Source organism: Citrus sinensis, chromosome 3 (assembly GCF_022201045.2).
Source record: "Citrus sinensis cultivar Valencia sweet orange chromosome 3, DVS_A1.0, whole genome shotgun sequence".
Lineage (NCBI taxonomy): Eukaryota > Viridiplantae > Streptophyta > Magnoliopsida > Sapindales > Rutaceae > Citrus > Citrus sinensis.
The window spans coordinates 33,524,451-33,541,363 of NC_068558.1; the positions used below are offsets into that span (position 1 = coordinate 33,524,451).

The 16,913-nt window shown below is 30.9% G+C and overlaps 1 protein-coding gene across 1 annotated transcript; it reads right to left on the minus strand.

The window, feature by feature from the left end:
• Positions 1-779: 779 nt before the first annotated feature.
• On the minus strand, positions 780-16,521 carry LOC127900768 (uncharacterized; the record flags this gene model as incomplete). Its single annotated transcript, XM_052435983.1, has 3 exons — positions 16,243-16,521; positions 2,559-3,812; positions 780-2,264 (listed from the first exon to the last, which is right to left on the minus strand). Coding segments are annotated over exons 1-3 (3,018 nt in total), but the record flags the coding sequence as incomplete, so codon positions are not given.
• Positions 16,522-16,913: the final 392 nt, after the last annotated feature.

Below are 16,913 nucleotides of genomic sequence, written 5' to 3' on the forward strand. Positions count from 1 at the left end.
AGAAACCCGACCCGCGACAGTTAGGGTTGAGATTTGGGATTTTTGAATTTTGGGCTCGATTTGAAGTTTTGAATCGGTAGAAATGTTCTAACGGTGATAAGAAATGATTTTGAGGATTTGATTGGGCACGAAAAGCAAGAAAAATGAGGATTTGAGGACAAGGAGACCTTCGGCTACGCAACAATGGAGGAAACGGTGAGAGGGTTACTGGAGAAGGAGAAGAAAACCTTTGAACAGTTTTATACTTTGCGAAAACGGTTAACCGTTTATTGAAACGGTTAAAGGGTAACTTCCAGCGGCTGAAGAACGGGAAACGGTGAAAGCCTAAGTGCTTAACGGCTAAGGCGTAACTTGTAAGAGGATTCTCTGTTGAAAAACGGTTCACCGATTGTGGAAAACGGTGAAAGGGTAAATGGACAAACACAAAATCTAGTTTCTGGAATTAAACGGTGATCCGTTTATAGGAAATGGCTAACCGTTTATTTTATCTGCAATTTCACACATTTGATTTAATTTTTGGCTAGCAAATAATATATTCCAAGATCATTTAATTGATCTGAAAATATTTTATGAGCCAATTTAATGCATGATTCATGGACAAGTTTTCAACCAATCAATTCATATAATCAAGAGTTATCAACGCAAAATCATCATTTATCTACCAAGCTCAAGCACTTTATAAAAAGTAATCAATCAATTCAGTACACTCAATAGCATGAATAGAGATGTTAATGCAAAAATTTCATCATCCCAAGTTCATGCCGAATTTTTGAAAATTGTTCTTCGCAAAGGGGTTTTGTGAAAATATCGGCAAGTTGTTTTTCCGTGGAAATAAACTCTAATGCAATATCCCCCTTTTGAACATGATCTCTCAAGAAATGATGTCTTATTTCTATATGCTTGGTTCGAGAGTGTTGAATGGGATTCTTTGAAAGGTTTATAGCACTAGTATTATCACACTTAATAGGAATTTGTTCAAGATTAATGTCATAATCTCTAAGTGTTTGTTTCATCCAAAGAGCTTGTGCACAACAACTTCCGGCAGCTATATATTCAGCCTCGGTAGTTGAAAGTGCGACAGAATTTTGTTTCTTGCTAAACCATGAAACAAGAGAGTGTCCTAGAATATAGCAAGTTCCACTAGTGCTCTTCCTATCCACTTTATAACCAGCAAAATCCGCATCCGAAAAACATGTTAAATCTATGTGAGTTCCCCTAGGATACCAAAGGCCAATATCTATGGTTCCACTCAAATAACGGAAAATTCTTTTAACAGCGAGCAAATGAGATTCCTTGGGACAAGACTGAAATCTTGCACACAAACATACACTAAACATGATATCGGGTCTACTTGCAGTCAAATAAAGTAGGGATCCGATCATACCTCGATACATTTTGATGTCCACTTCTTTACCTTTTTCATCTTTGTCCAGCTTGGTTGTTGTGCTCATTGGTGTATTCTTGGTCTTTGAATCATCAATGCCGAATCGTTTGAGTAGATCCTTTACGTACTTGGCTTGATTTATGAAAATTCCTTCCTCGTTTTGTTTGATTTGAAGTCCAAGGAAGTATTTCAACTCTCCCATCATACTCATCTCAAATTCTTTGCTCATACATGATGAAAATTCTTTACACAACAACTCATTAGTAGAACCAAAAATGATATCATCAACATAAATTTGAACAATAAGTATGTCTTGGTTCTTATGCTTAACAAATAGAGTAGTATCCGCTTTACCCATTGAAAAGTCATTTTCCAACAGAAAATTCTTAAGTCTATCATACCATGCTCTAGGTGCTTGTTTTAAACCATACAAAGCTTTAAGCAACTTATAAACATGATTTGGAAATTTTTCATTTTCAAAACCAGGGGGTTGTTTTACATACACTTCTTCCATAATATACCCATTTAGGAAAGCACTTTTCACATCCATTTGAAATAAAATAAAATCTTTATGACATGCATATGCTAACAACATCCTAATGGATTCTAACCTTACTACAGGAGCAAAGGTTTCATCAAAATCAATACCTTCTTCTTGGTTGTAACCTTGAGCCACTAATCTAGCTTTGTTTCTTACAACCACACCGGATTCATCCATCTTATTTCTAAACACCCATTTAGTACCTATTATAGATTGATGTTCAGGTTTAGGAACTAATTCCCACACATTGTTTCTTTCAAATTGATTTAACTCCTCTTGCATTGCCATAATCCAAGATTCATCATTTTCTGCATCCTCAAAGGATTTTGGTTCAATTTGAGAGATGAATGCATTATGCTCACAAGTATTTCTAAGTGATGATCTAGTTGTTATACCTCGTGTGGGATCTCCTAAAATTACATCTTTAGGGTGAGAAGAGACATACCTCCACTCCTTGGGGAGTGTTTGAGAAGTACCTTCATTTTGCTCCACATTTGGTTCTTCATGATGTTCCTCTTGAATTCCATGTGGTGCATTCTCTTGATTGTCATTTGATGCTTCTTCTTCTTGTTCTTCTTCTCCTGCATCATCATCAACAACGACTTTCTCCGTAGAGGAGGGGTTAGACTCATCAAATGAGACATGCATAGATTCTTCCACAACTAAAGTTCTTTTGTTATAGACTCTATAAGCTTTGCTTGAATTTGAATAACCAAGAAAAATACCAACATCGGATTTTGAATCAAATTTACCAAGATTGTCTTTTGTGTTCAAAACAAAACATTTGCATCCAAAAACTTTAAAATAGCCAATGTTGGGTTTTCTATCTTTCCAAAGCTCATATGGAGTTTTATTAAGATTAGGTCTAATCAACACCCGATTTAAAACATAACAAGCGGTGTTGACGGCTTCAGCCCAAAAATATTTTGGTAATGCATTTTCATTTAACATGGTCCTAGCCATTTCTTGAATAGACCTATTCTTTCTCTCAACAACTCCATTTTGTTGTGGAGTTCTAGGTGAAGAAAATTGATGCTCAATGCCTAGATTATTGCAAAAACTCTCAAATGCATGATTTTCAAATTCTCCTCCATGATCACTCCTAATGCATACAATACCATGCCCTTTTTCATTTTGTAATTTCTTACAAAGCACTTTAAATGCATCAAGAGCATCATCCTTATTGGCTAAGAATAATACCCATGTATATCTAGAATAATCATCCACTATCACAAAAGCATAATATTTGCCATTTAGACTTGAATATCTAGATGGCCCAAAAAGATCTATGTGAAGAAGTTCAAGTGGTTTTGAAGTAGAAATATGGTTTTTATTCTTGAAAGAAGTTTTAATTTGTTTTCCAAATTGACAAGCTTCACAAATTTTATCCTTTTGAAAACCAATTTTCGGAAGACCTTTAACTAAATCATCTTTCGAAATTTTTGAAATCAAATCCATACTTGCATGTCTTAACCTTCTATGCCACAACCAACAATCATCATGCAATGCTGAAAAACATTTATCAAGATTAGATGCACATTCTATGTCAATGATATAAACATTACCACATCTATTTCCAACAAATAAGGTTTTGCCATCACATGAGTTCTCAATAACACAACTAAATTTATCAAAGATAACTTTATAGCCTTTGTCACATAATTGACTAATGCTAATTAAGTTGTGTTTCAAGTTTTCAACCAAACATACATTCTCAATTAGAGTTGAAGAGACTTTACCAACATTTCCAATTCCAAGAATTTTTCCTTTTGAGTTGTCTCCAAAAGATACGTCTCCACCATTTTCAATTTTGGTGAAGCTTGAGAACCATGCATAATTTCCGGTCATGTGTCTTGAACAACCGCTGTCCAAGTACCATTTATTTTTCTTCTTCAAGCCCCACAAGAAAAAATCTCAAGTTTTAGGTACCCAAAGTTTTTTGGGTCCTTGAGGGTTAGCAACGGTTCCTTTTGGAACCCAAATGCATTTGATACCATAATATGCATTCCTTTTCACGGGACATCTAAATTTCATGTGACCATTTTGATTACAATAATGACATACAATCTTATGATCATGTGTGGAGGTAGCTTTAACAAAATAATTCTTATAATACTTTTGCTTCAAGTTAGGCTTATATCCAAGTCCTCCTTTATCAAAAACACATTTTTGTGAGTTAAGCATATTATCCAACATCTTTTGCCCATTTGTAAATTTCAAAACAATTTCATTCAATTCATTATTGTTTTTCTTGAGCAATTCGTTCTCATTTTTCAACTCATCTATGTGTGATTTCAAATGCTCATGTAAGATGCTAGGTTTCTCATTTGATAATGCAATTTCATCATGCAATGTTTTGTTTCCTACTTCTAGGCATACAATTCTTGCATTTAGAGATTCATTTTCATTTTTAAGCTTTGCCATTTCCTTTTTAAGACATACATTCTTTTTACCAATTTTCATCAACTCATTATGCAAATCTTGAAAAGCATCATATAATTCATCATAGGTAGGATCACTTACCTCATTGAGATCATCATCCCCTCCTATTGCCATGAGTGCTAGGTTTGATACTTCTTGCGATCCTTCTTCATCATTTGATTCTTCCTCACTATCATCCCAAGTTGCAACCATTGCTTTCTTCTTAAGTTTGTTGATAAGTGGGCACTCCGATCTTATATGTCCAGGCTTCTTGCATTCATAGCAAGTGATTGCCTCCTTCTTCTCCCTATAGTTCTTGAAGTTTCTGAAATTTCTTCGCTCTCCAGTTTTCTTGAAGAATTTTCTGAACCTCCTTGCTAGCATGGCTAGCTCTTCATCATCCGGTTCACTCTCCCCATCACAATCATATTTTGAAGCTTTGAGAGCACTGCTTTTCTTCTTCTCCTCATGTCCTTTTTCTGCAGCTAAATCCTCTTCATACGAAATAAGAGAACCAATTAAATCATCAAGAGGTAAAGTATTTAAATCTTTGGCCTCTTCAATAGCGGTTCTTTTAGGTCTCCATTCTTTTGGAAGTGACCTAATGATTTTCTTAACTTTCTCACTATTTGAGAAGGTTTTCCCTAAGGCACCTAGGGTGTTCACTATGTCCGTGAATCTAGTGTACATAGAATACACATTTTCATTTTGTTCCATTTGGAACAACTCATATTGACGAGTGTATCTACTGATTTTAGACTCTTTCACTTGATTTGTCCCTTCATAGACAACTTCAAGTTTGTTCCATATCTCTTGTGCACTTTCACAACTAGATACTCTATGGAATTATTTCTTATCAAGGGCACAAAATAAAGCATTCATAGCCTTGGAGTTTAGAGACATCTTTCTCTTTTCTAACTCACTCCATTGACTCGATGGTTTAGGAATATCATCTCCTACTTCATCTTTGAAAGTAGGCATGAATGGACCATCACAAACAACTTCCCAAATTTCATAATCTAAGGCTTGCAAATAGATTCTCATTCTAGTTTTCCAATAAGCATAGTCATTACCATCGAAAAATGGTGGTCTAGTTGTGGATTGCCCTTCTCTAAAGGTTGAGTCATTTAGGGTTGCCATGGATCTTTTACTCTAGACGATTAAGTCTTAATAAGAGAACGAGGCTCTGATACCAATTGAAATACAAGTATGCAACCCAAGAGGGGGGTGAATTGGGATTCTAAAAAATTATTCAATTTATTAAATAAAAACTTAATACAATTATAAATCAGATTCAAAGCAATAACAATTAAGATGATCACAATATAAAAAGATAAGGGAAGAGGGATTCAAACACCAAGATTTTTACGTAGTTCGGCCAACCTCGAATACGTCCACGCCTCCAAGCTTTCCGGGCTTGAGGATTCCACTAAGCAAGCCTCCAAGGCTTCAAATGCTTACACTTGACTTCCAAGGTGTCAATGGACCTTTACAACAAGAGATTATCCCCAATCTCTTAACCCAAATGTATCCTAACACTTACAATCACTCAAAGTAAAAGATTACAAACTGTTTTGCCTCTCATAATATATAAGATTACACAATGATGCTTAATATGTGAGTAGATGAAGCAAGAATGTGTTCTAAGCTCTATGAAGATTGTATTCTCAAATATTAGCTCAAACTGGTCGTGTTGTGATCAATCTTCTTTGAATTTGAATGAGCTTATTTATACTTGGATTTGAAAATCTAGCCGTTACAAACTGTCGGGCAGAAAACAGTTCGCCGTTAACCATTAACGATTAACCGTTTCGGTTGGTCAAAGTTACCATTGGGCCAGATTTCAAATAAACGGTTTGCCGTTTAGGATTGCCCCTTCGCCGTTAACTTCCAGAGACCTGCAAGAAGAGCATTTGTTATCCATTTACACTAAACGGTTAAGGACTTGCATGAAGTAACGTTTCTGGATATTATCGGTTAACCGTTTGAAATAATCGGTTAGCCGTTTGTCTCCAGTAACCTGCAAAATGAATATTAGTTAATCCGTTTTCATTTAGCGGTTAAGGGATTGCATAAAGTGGCTTCTCTGGGTATTATCAGTTGACCGTTTAAAATAAACGGTTTGCCGTTTGGCTCCAGTAACCTGCACAACAATTCAGCCTTATCAGTTTTCGTTAATCAGTGCCAGAGGAGGACAACCATCAATTCTGGACGTTATCGGTTAACCGTTTAAAATAAACGGTTCACCGTTAGGTTCCAGTAGCCTTCCAATCTTGGGTGATTTCTGTTAAGCATAACCGGTTAGAGCTTAGGGAAAATGTTTGCTCTCTGGCTGTTATCGGTTAACCGTTTAAATAAACGGTTCACCGTTTATAACCAGAATTGCATTTTAAACCAGTTTTTGCAGAGAATCTTTTTTTTAATTTTAAAGTCCATCTTTTATGAAGCATGAATGGAATGATTACTAAGGCTCTCGTTTATTAAGAAATAGCTCCAATACTTTTATCAAAAATCATTTAAAATTTGTTATCATCAAAATCAATATTATTAACATATTTATGTTAACAGTGAGGGCCACTAAAAAGTTAGAATTACAGAAGGAAACAAGCCTAAAACCACTTCTGCTAAGAATTCTTTTTACAAGTTTGCGAGAAAATAGCTCTTTACGAATTTTTAACATCAATAGAACTAATACAAAATTAAATCAATTTATAGCTTTCAAAAGCTAAACTTCAGATTCGACTAATTTAAGATTTAGATTTCATGGATCTCTGCATACAAGGAAAAAAAAACAAATGATATTAGAAAAAAAGGCCCAAAAAAAATATATATTCAAATTTCAAATGCATGATCTAAATTCTTAGGCAGGATTAGATATATATTGTTTTCAACAGAAAATTTGAAACTTAAATATAAAATAAACACAAAACTACATTCTAATTATAACATATTTTTTTGATGAATTTTTTAACAGCAATATTTAGAATATAAAAAATATTCTCAACTGGCGTACTCATTCTTTATAACTTTTATGTCTACTTTCCTTTAACGACAAACTGATCTCAGCGATAAAGATAGAAGAGAAAACATCGAAATAAATAAGAATAAAATTTCAGTACAAATTCATGATTGCATGAATAATATACATCATGAAATAGCATCCTAATGAAAAGATCAAAAAAGGCAAAAGAAACTAAGCACCTAAAAAGAACTGACAAAAATTGTAAGCATATAGATTCATTCGTGAGTAAAACTAAGCACCTAAAAATAACTAGCAAAAATTTATCAGCAAATAGATTTATTCTTATAAGTAAAATACAGTCTAAATCTAAACCTTGTTTATTTTGGATGTATTTTACTATTTGTTTACTCATTTATAATAGTTTTCACAACTTTTATAATTTATTTTGGACATAATTTATTACATCCAAACACATTGTTCAGGTAACCAGAGCACTAATAAATCACTAGATTACTAATTACCATTGCATTTGAAAGAGTAGGAATATCTCTATTAATTTTATAGACTAATTTTAAATTTATCAATCAGGTAACAATGTAACTGCAAGTTTCCATGTGCACATAGCCCACTCGCGTCTAACCAAATCTATCTCTCCTTGGGTGTAACTCTTTGTTCCATAAAATTATAAAGTGAGGAATATATTAATTAGGCAGTTTCAAAATATAAAATAACTACTTCATAATAAATGACACTACATTTTCCAAAATAGAGACAACCAAAAAGCATTTAGCTACATCATTCATATGACATCCAATACCTATCCATCATACACTTGAAAATGAAAAAACTGAGGCCTAAAGTTTAGATTACTACCTCTTAATAAAAAAAAATAACAGCGTGCTTGGATACTACCTTGCAAAAATTGTACCTGCATATTACCAAAGAAAAAAAAAGATGAAGTATAGACATAAGAAAAAAGAACTAAAGAATATTCAAAACAGCATCCAAACAGCACCTGGAACTTTTCAGGTGCACTTTTAGAAGCAAAATTACAGCAAAACAGCATCTAAAATTTTCAAGTGTAGTTTCAATTACAAAAACAGTAGTAGAACAACCCTTGAAAAGTTCAATGTGTTGTTTTTGCCATATAACAACAGCTAAACAGCACTAGAAAACTTTCAGGTACTGTTTTTCTTTATAAACAATAGTAAAATGTCACCTACAAACTTTCAGGTGCCGTTTTTCTACATAAACAGCAGCTAAACTACACCTGAAAGTTTCCAGGTACTGTTTTCCTGCATAAACCACAGTAAAACAGCACCCAAAAACTTCCAGGTCAAGTTTTTACTGCATAACAGTCGTTAAACAACACTTGGAAGTCAAACAACAATTAAGCAACACTAATACTTTCAGGAGCTTTGTTTCTACATAAACAGCAGCAAAAACAACACCTGGAAGTTCCAAATGCTATTTTTACTATATAACAGCTGCTAAGCAGTGCCTGAAAACTTTGAGGTTCTGTGTTTCTGCAAAAAAAGTAGTAAAAACAGCACCTGCATAACAGAAATCAACCTATTGATAAAAATTTTTGCTCCACTTAATTCAGCATCAAAAACTTATATAATTGAATCAATCTTATGCAAACTTCATCAAACATCATATGTGCATGAACACATTATTCCAATTCCAAACATAATCCAACTCTAAATCCATGAGATCAAATCCAAAACACACAATCTCTAATCAATCACACAATTACAATCACAAAAACATATTTTTTCTTAAAATTAATCTTATAATAAATATATTTTTTTGATTTAGTGAAAAAAATAAACAGAACATGCTTACCGTAGAGAGCTGCAAGCCTGCTATGCTGACATAAATCCAGAAGGAAACAAAGACAGTCATTATGCTTTTCATTTGTCTGCTCTGCAAACTAGCCCCGTTACAAAAGTGCCAAAAAGAGAAGAAAAGAAAGTTTAATTACAATAGAATTGTAATGAAACGTGTTTATAATAATAGAAGTGTCAAGTTTTACAGCATTTGTAGGCCATAACAGCTTTAATAGTTATAAATAAAAAGCAAGTAGTTCTTAAAACATAACATGCAGAGATCTTGTCATAACATCAAAATTCCCAAGAAAAAGAAAATGTACCAATCAGACGTCCCCAATATTTTTTACTACTTGTCCATTCTTGTCACTTTTCATGTAATAATCACCATTCTCCTAGTAAATGTCCAAGATAAACTACAATTCTAAATTTGAAAATCGCTAAGAAGTAGGAAAAGGGAATTAATTCGAAAGTGCTACCTCAGGAATATGCACCAACAATCTCTAATAATCAGTTGAGCAAGATCAAGTAGCTTAAAATGATGTGGTGAATCTGGCTATGATAAAGGGGGGAAAAAATGCTGAAATTCAAAGATTTCTCGAATTTGGAACTGCATAATACCCAAATTCTTGTTCCAAAAAAAAAAGTGCAAGAAATGAAGAGCATCCAAAGAACCAACCAAACCACTTGCTTCGCCGGCACCCCTCCAAAATACGTGGACATTTCGCAATAACCTAAAGGAAAAAGACCCCCAAAAACTTTCAATGCCAGTGAAGATTATAAGTCCTTCATATATTGCAGAATTGGAGACTTCTAAGTAAAAAAAATCACAAAGAATCACATGAAGCTTTTGTCTCAATACAATATGTAAAAGATCAAAGCAAAAAGACATGCAACTCCATTGAAAGGCTTATTTATTTTTTAATAACAAAACTAAAGAATCCATTAAAATTGATCTTAAAAATCAGCAGCTAATTGGTGCCAATAAAAACGAAGCAGCAATAATCTAATATCTAGTCACGTAATTATATATATTGACAGTAAGAAGAAAAATATCATCACTCACTACCGAAACAGTACTTCAAAACCTAACTCAAAATCATAAAATTAACCCAAAAAAATTAATTTTCTAAACATGCAAGGAACCTAAAATATCCAACAATAGCTATAAAATATAAAAAATGCCAAAACATAAGGTAATAAATTAAAAATCAAAATTAAAGCGAAACTTTAGCACAATACGGTAGTGTGCATAAATATATAGTGAAATTTGCAGAGTGCTAAAGTTGTTAGCCAACCAGATTAGAAGGAAGTGGTAACAACAGCGACAACAAAGAAAGAAGGAAGCAGCAGCTCACATTTATGCCAAAAGATCCGAGTGCTAAAGTTGGTAGCCAACCAGATCAGAAGGAAGTGGCAGTGGCAGCGGCAGTGGCAGCGGCTGCCAAGAAAGAAGGGAGCGGCAGCAGCTATGGTTTTGTGCAGCGGCAGCGAAAAAATTGATTGTTAGGTAGAAACCAGAAATTAGGGTTCGAGGGTGGGGCTATTTATATTTTTTTTATTTTTTTATTTTTTAATGAAAAACTGATTTTGTTTTATATTTTTTAATATAAACTTTAACTTATAAATATGATTTACTTAAATTGAAAAAATTTAATATGCATAAATAGATTTTGCCAAAAAATTTTATATGCAAAACAAATTTCTTAAAGCATATATATAGACTACAGATTATATACAATTTTTAATAATAAATGTCTAATATTGATAACAAGTATCTCAGTTGAGTTCATTTTAATCAATTTAAATATTGGCTAACAAAGTAATAATGGTTACTAACAACATAAAAAAATAAGTTTTATTATCAATCATTAATTTTGATACTACTAAATTCAATCGATAAAAAATTAGCATTACATTTATGATGCGTTTACTTCATGCAATGGAAATTGGGTGGAATGGGAATGAGTTGGGAATGAAAATGGGTCGAGAATGAGAATAGACTCGAATATGAATGAGAAATGAGAATGAGATTCTAATATTTACTTAGCTAAAATAAATGAGAATGTAAATGTGCTGAAATGTCACTGATCTGTTTATTTGGCAAAATAAATGGGAATAAGAAATGAGAATGAGAATCAATTTACCAAAATACCTATAATATTAAATAATGTAATTTTCATTAACTAAATACATTATAACCTCTATAAATTAATAATGTCGGGACCATAGAAATTTATTAATTTAGAGAGATATTAATTAATCTATAAATTAATAAATTATTAATTTACAGAGTGTGTTCACAGTACAAAGAACTAATATTTAATTAATTGAAAATTCATTGTATTTTACAAATATAATCAATAGAATTTAAATAAATTCATCAAATAAATAATGTATACTTGATTAAATAAATTCATGAATTTTACTAAATGTATTCAATGAACTAAACTAAATGTTAGTTATTAAATTGTATAAATTGAATTAAAACTAATCTAATGTACCTATCTACTTGATTAACTAAATTCATGTATTTACATAAATTTATCTAAATGTATTCAATGAACTAAACTAAATGTTAGTTATTAAATTGTATTAATTGAATTTGAACTAATTCATCTAATGTACCTATCTACTTGATTAACTAAATTAATGTATTTACATAAATTTATCTAAGTGTATTCAATGAACTAAAATAAATGTAATTTCATTAAATTGTATCAATTGAATTTGACTACTTATCTACGTAATTAAAGAGTATTCATGTATTTACATAATTTAGCTAAGTCATATATCCAATGAACTAAATTAGAAATTAAATGTATTCAATAAATTAAGTTAAAATTATTGTCTATATAAACAAACACAAAGTATTTTTTTATTTCATAGTAACTTGTTAACTTGTTAAAAATTAAAGATGAGATTCAACTAGATTTAAACTTCAAGAAAAAACAAGTTACTATAGACTCATATTTTAATAAATTGACATAATCAGTTACATTTGTAATTTCATAGTATTTATAATTTCTACAATTATTAATTTATGATATAAATGTGACCATAGAGTTATATAGGAGTTCTCAAAAAAATTATCTTATTAATTTATTGAAATTATTAATTTAGCTTCAGGGCCTAAGTCGGGACTGCAAAAAATTATTATATTATAGAGATTATTAATTTATCGAGTATTAATTTATAGAGGTTATACTGTATTTGTATAAATATTATTATAAAAATGATATTAATTAAAAAATAAAATTAATAATAATAAATGTTAATAATGATAATATTAATAAAAATAATAATAACAATAATTAATAATAAAGTTAATAAAATTTAATAATAATAATAATGACATTTAAAATAATAAAATTAATTGTGCTTTGAACGAGGATAATTTGGAAAATATGAAAAAATTAGAGGGATACAACATTGTGTGGGACCCACACATTTTATTTCTATTCTCAAATTATATTTTACTAAGTAAATATGGGTTTCATTCACATTCCTTCATTCTCATTTCCTAAATACTCAAGTAAACACACCATTAATGTATAGACGTGTCTATTATAAGTATTTAAGAAAATATTATCATTTGAAAATAGTGAATCAATATAACCATCAAAATAATGTAGTATAAAAGAATAAATTAATTTCACATAGGTTTGTATGAATTAATTTGCATAAGAGATTGAGATACATTAAATCTGCCTATATATGTCATATAATAATATTGGCCACTAGTAAGAAATTAATAATAAAAAACAATAATATTTGATTGATAATTATAATGCTTGGTATAATTAACAAGATACTTGTTTGATAATTATCCAAAAGTTAGACAAAAATTATTCTCATATTAGTGGGTAGAGGTTTGAATCACTTTATATGTATTATCGGATTGATTTCTTTCAATTATTTGAAAATAAATCTGATTAATTAGTGATCTAAATATTTAGATTGCATTGACCTATAGAAAATTAATAAAATATTATGATAAATTTTTATGCAAAAAATTACTAAATTTATAAATGTATTAAAATATTTAATAATTTACAATTATATTTATTTATTTATATTTCAATAATATTTGCAGTAGTAATGTCACATATTTTGAGGAAAAAAAAAATAAGTTTCATTTTTTAAATATATTTTCATGTAAAGTTGAGGGAGTATTTGGTAGTTTTATAATTTAAATTGATAACCTTGTTATATACTTAAAATAACGGTAGCTGTATGATATTTACCTTTAATTTTTTCACATTAATAGCTTACAATAAGAGACAACCGGTGGCCGGTTATAAAATTAATTAAAAAAATAATAATAATTGGTTGTACCAGATACAACGATGTATTGCAGGCCGACCCCTTCTATTATGATTAATCAACTCCTGAAAAAGAAAATATATAAATGTTATTGGATGGGCACATCAATAACTGAGGTGCACCCTCCCAATGTAAGTACACTCTGTCGAACTTTAAAATTTTGAAAAGGGAAAAAGTCACTAACACCCCCAATGTTTGTTTAAATAATCAAATAGATGCTTTTAGTTTCATAAATAGTCACCGAAATCCCCTTAATTTCATAAATGATTATTATACCCTTTTATTATAACATCTCAAATAAATATAAATTTAGTAATAAGATAAAAGGTAATAAATAAATATCATATGATACAAATTAAATATTATAATAAGTATAATTATTAAAATAACATGTATAATGAAAATTATTTTTAATATTAAGTTATTATTAGTCTATCCCAACAGATTTTATTAATTAAAATATATGAATCCAAAAATTGACTTTAAGATTTATAGTAATATAGACATAATTAAAAACTATATTGTCAATAAAATAATACAAATTTTATAAATAACTGTGAATGTTAGTACAATTATTTTAATATTATTATAATGTCAAATATATTTTATTATTATGAAAAGAATATGACAGATTAATAATGTTAGAAAAACTTTCTAACATTCAAAATATTTTAAAAATTTTATCTTATTTTATATATTTATCATACATGTTTATTTAAAGTCAATTATTGAGTTGTTGTAATTAAGTATTTAATAGTTAAAAAAGAGTCTATGCAACAATTTATGATATTAAGGAGATTTGTTTAATCATTTAAGTAAACCTTAGGGGTGTGGATGCCTTTCCCCTTGATTTTTGACTTGTTAAATTTTTAATTTTTTTTTAAAGCAACCTTGCTAAAGTGAGAAATCTATTAAATAAAGAAGAAAGAGAAAAATAGTTTAGAGGACAGAGTGAGCCTTACCTCTTAAAAAGTACCATCGTTCTAGAATAAGAAAATATACATAAAATATAATAGAAAAAAATACATTAATGTAAAATAACCATCCTAAATGGAAAAAGCCAATTAACTGAATCTATAATTGGAGAAGCCATCAGTCTATAAAGAAAGAAACTTCCGAATGACCATAGGAGGATCTCCCAAATTCGCAAGACAATCAGTAACACTGTAATTCTTCCTAGAAGTGTGATAACATTGGAACAACATGGGAGAATAAATTAAGTTTTGCAGTTGATCAAGGGGCAGGCGAAGACAATGAACAACAACCAAATAACTACATTCTAACCAAAGCCAAAAACAAATTAATTATCTAATCGCTCCCCCCGATTGGCATGTAGAGGCTTATATACCTTGTGGTTTTAGCTCCACGCTTTATCTTTATTGTGTCCGAGCGTTTAGATCAACCCCATGTGTGTCATGGGAGTAGAATTTGTCATTGTTGTGAGTAGATCTCTTCTTCCATGAAGAAATTAAATTTTTTAGGTGGATAGCCATAAGCATTCAGATGGGCACTAACAAAGAAAGTCTTTGACGGACTTCTTGTGCGACTTTGAATAGATTTCTATTTGGCCGTTCAACATAATCAACAATTACGGTACACCCCTGCCCTTAATGTAAGGTTTTAAAAGAGTAGTGTAATAATTTATAATTACATCAAACACCCGGAAAAAACATGTAATGAGGTAGGTTTAACCTAAATTAATTTTTAGCCCCCTACTGCTACGAAATTCGAATTAAAGTGACAGTTAAGTGAAATTGTTTAAAAATTGAACTACTCGGTTCAATTTCTTATTGATGTAGGACGGTTGAGTGGGATAAGTAGGATACTTTCCAGAGGTCATAATTTGGGCTGCATGTATCCCTTTTTTTTACACATAATATACCGTTTCGAAATTTATGACAAGATGAACCAAACCCAAAATTACCTTCTAGTTCTGCCCTGCCATCAAACCAATTAGTAAAATAGTCATTTGATTTTTTGTTTGAATGTTACATAAATGAGGTTGAACTGATGCATGGTTATATATAATATCAAGGTTTGCTTGCTTTATCCATACTAATTTCTTTGAATTCTTATTAATTAATAAGGAATCTTCCGTTCAAAACTTTAAACTTCAATTTATATTTTGAGGCATTATTTTTTATGTGTTAACTTATGAATTATGTCTGTTACTTTCATATTAAGATTTATCCATTGTTAATTTATTAATTATGATTATCAATTTTCAAGCATAATTTAGGTTTTTGTATATGATTGAATTAGATGGTGTAATATATAATTTTTTTGGTATTTTCATTCATTTCAGATTTGAATAGCATTTACTTTATTTTTACAGCAATATTTTTTTTATATACATTTTGGCAACCCCAAATCAAAATCTTGGTTCCGGCCTAATCTCACGGAATCCCCCACCCCCAAACAAGCAAAGAATTCATGAATACACAGTAAAATTATATCATCACCCCTTTTAGCCTATCGCATGAACAACGAGTTGATGCCAGGATGAACCGTTCAATTCATCATATTTTTGCGTTTGGGCAAGTTTTATATGTAGCAATTAAAGGAGAAGAGATGAGGAGTATGCACACTTTGTGCAATTGGTATAGGAATTTAGAGAAACAACAATGCTCAAATGCCAAATATGTTTTATCGCTTTATTTTTCACGACCTGAGAAACGTGATGCACTAATGAAAACCAAATCAGCAATGAATATTATTGGGTTGAACATTACTATAATCTGATCACAAGCAGTTTTAGCATCGAGTTTAAACTCACCTGCTTTGCATTTTTGTTCACAAATAAAAGAGAGCTTGTTGCGATTCGTGCATGATAATATTCTGCCCTAGATAGAGACAAAAGGTTGGCTTTTTGTATCGATTCCCCACATACAGCGCCAAATGTTGATGCCAAAATCCGGATGAGTCGGTTAGTGACTTGATCTCCGATCCTTGCATCAACATTAAATTTGTTTGGTGGGAAGTTGCTGGTCGATCTCCAAGAAAATCCTCCGACTATGAGCATAACATTCATGAGCTGTTGATCAGTGAGCACCATGAGCACATAATTGATGACCAAATAACCAATAAGCAAATGATCTATGAGCAGATAACCCGCAAGCCTACGAGCACAAAGAACAGTCAGGGGGCGCCAGAAGTTTTTCTGACGAAAACCCTCTAACGCTCAAGTCAACGATTTGGGTCTACTTGGAAAAACCCATACCACAATTCACGTGGCTTAATTATAATTGTTTTAAACAAAAAGCTTTTAAGTAAATTCAAAGGAAAAGAATTGGACATAATTAATCTTAAAGAAATAATAAGCGAAAGAGAAATTTTCCAATGGTAGAGAGAGAAAAAGATCCAATGGGTTTAGTCACCCACAAAGAGAGAAAGAAAAAAAAAAGAATCCTCTCTTAGTATTCTTTTTCCCAAGATTTTTATAGGAAA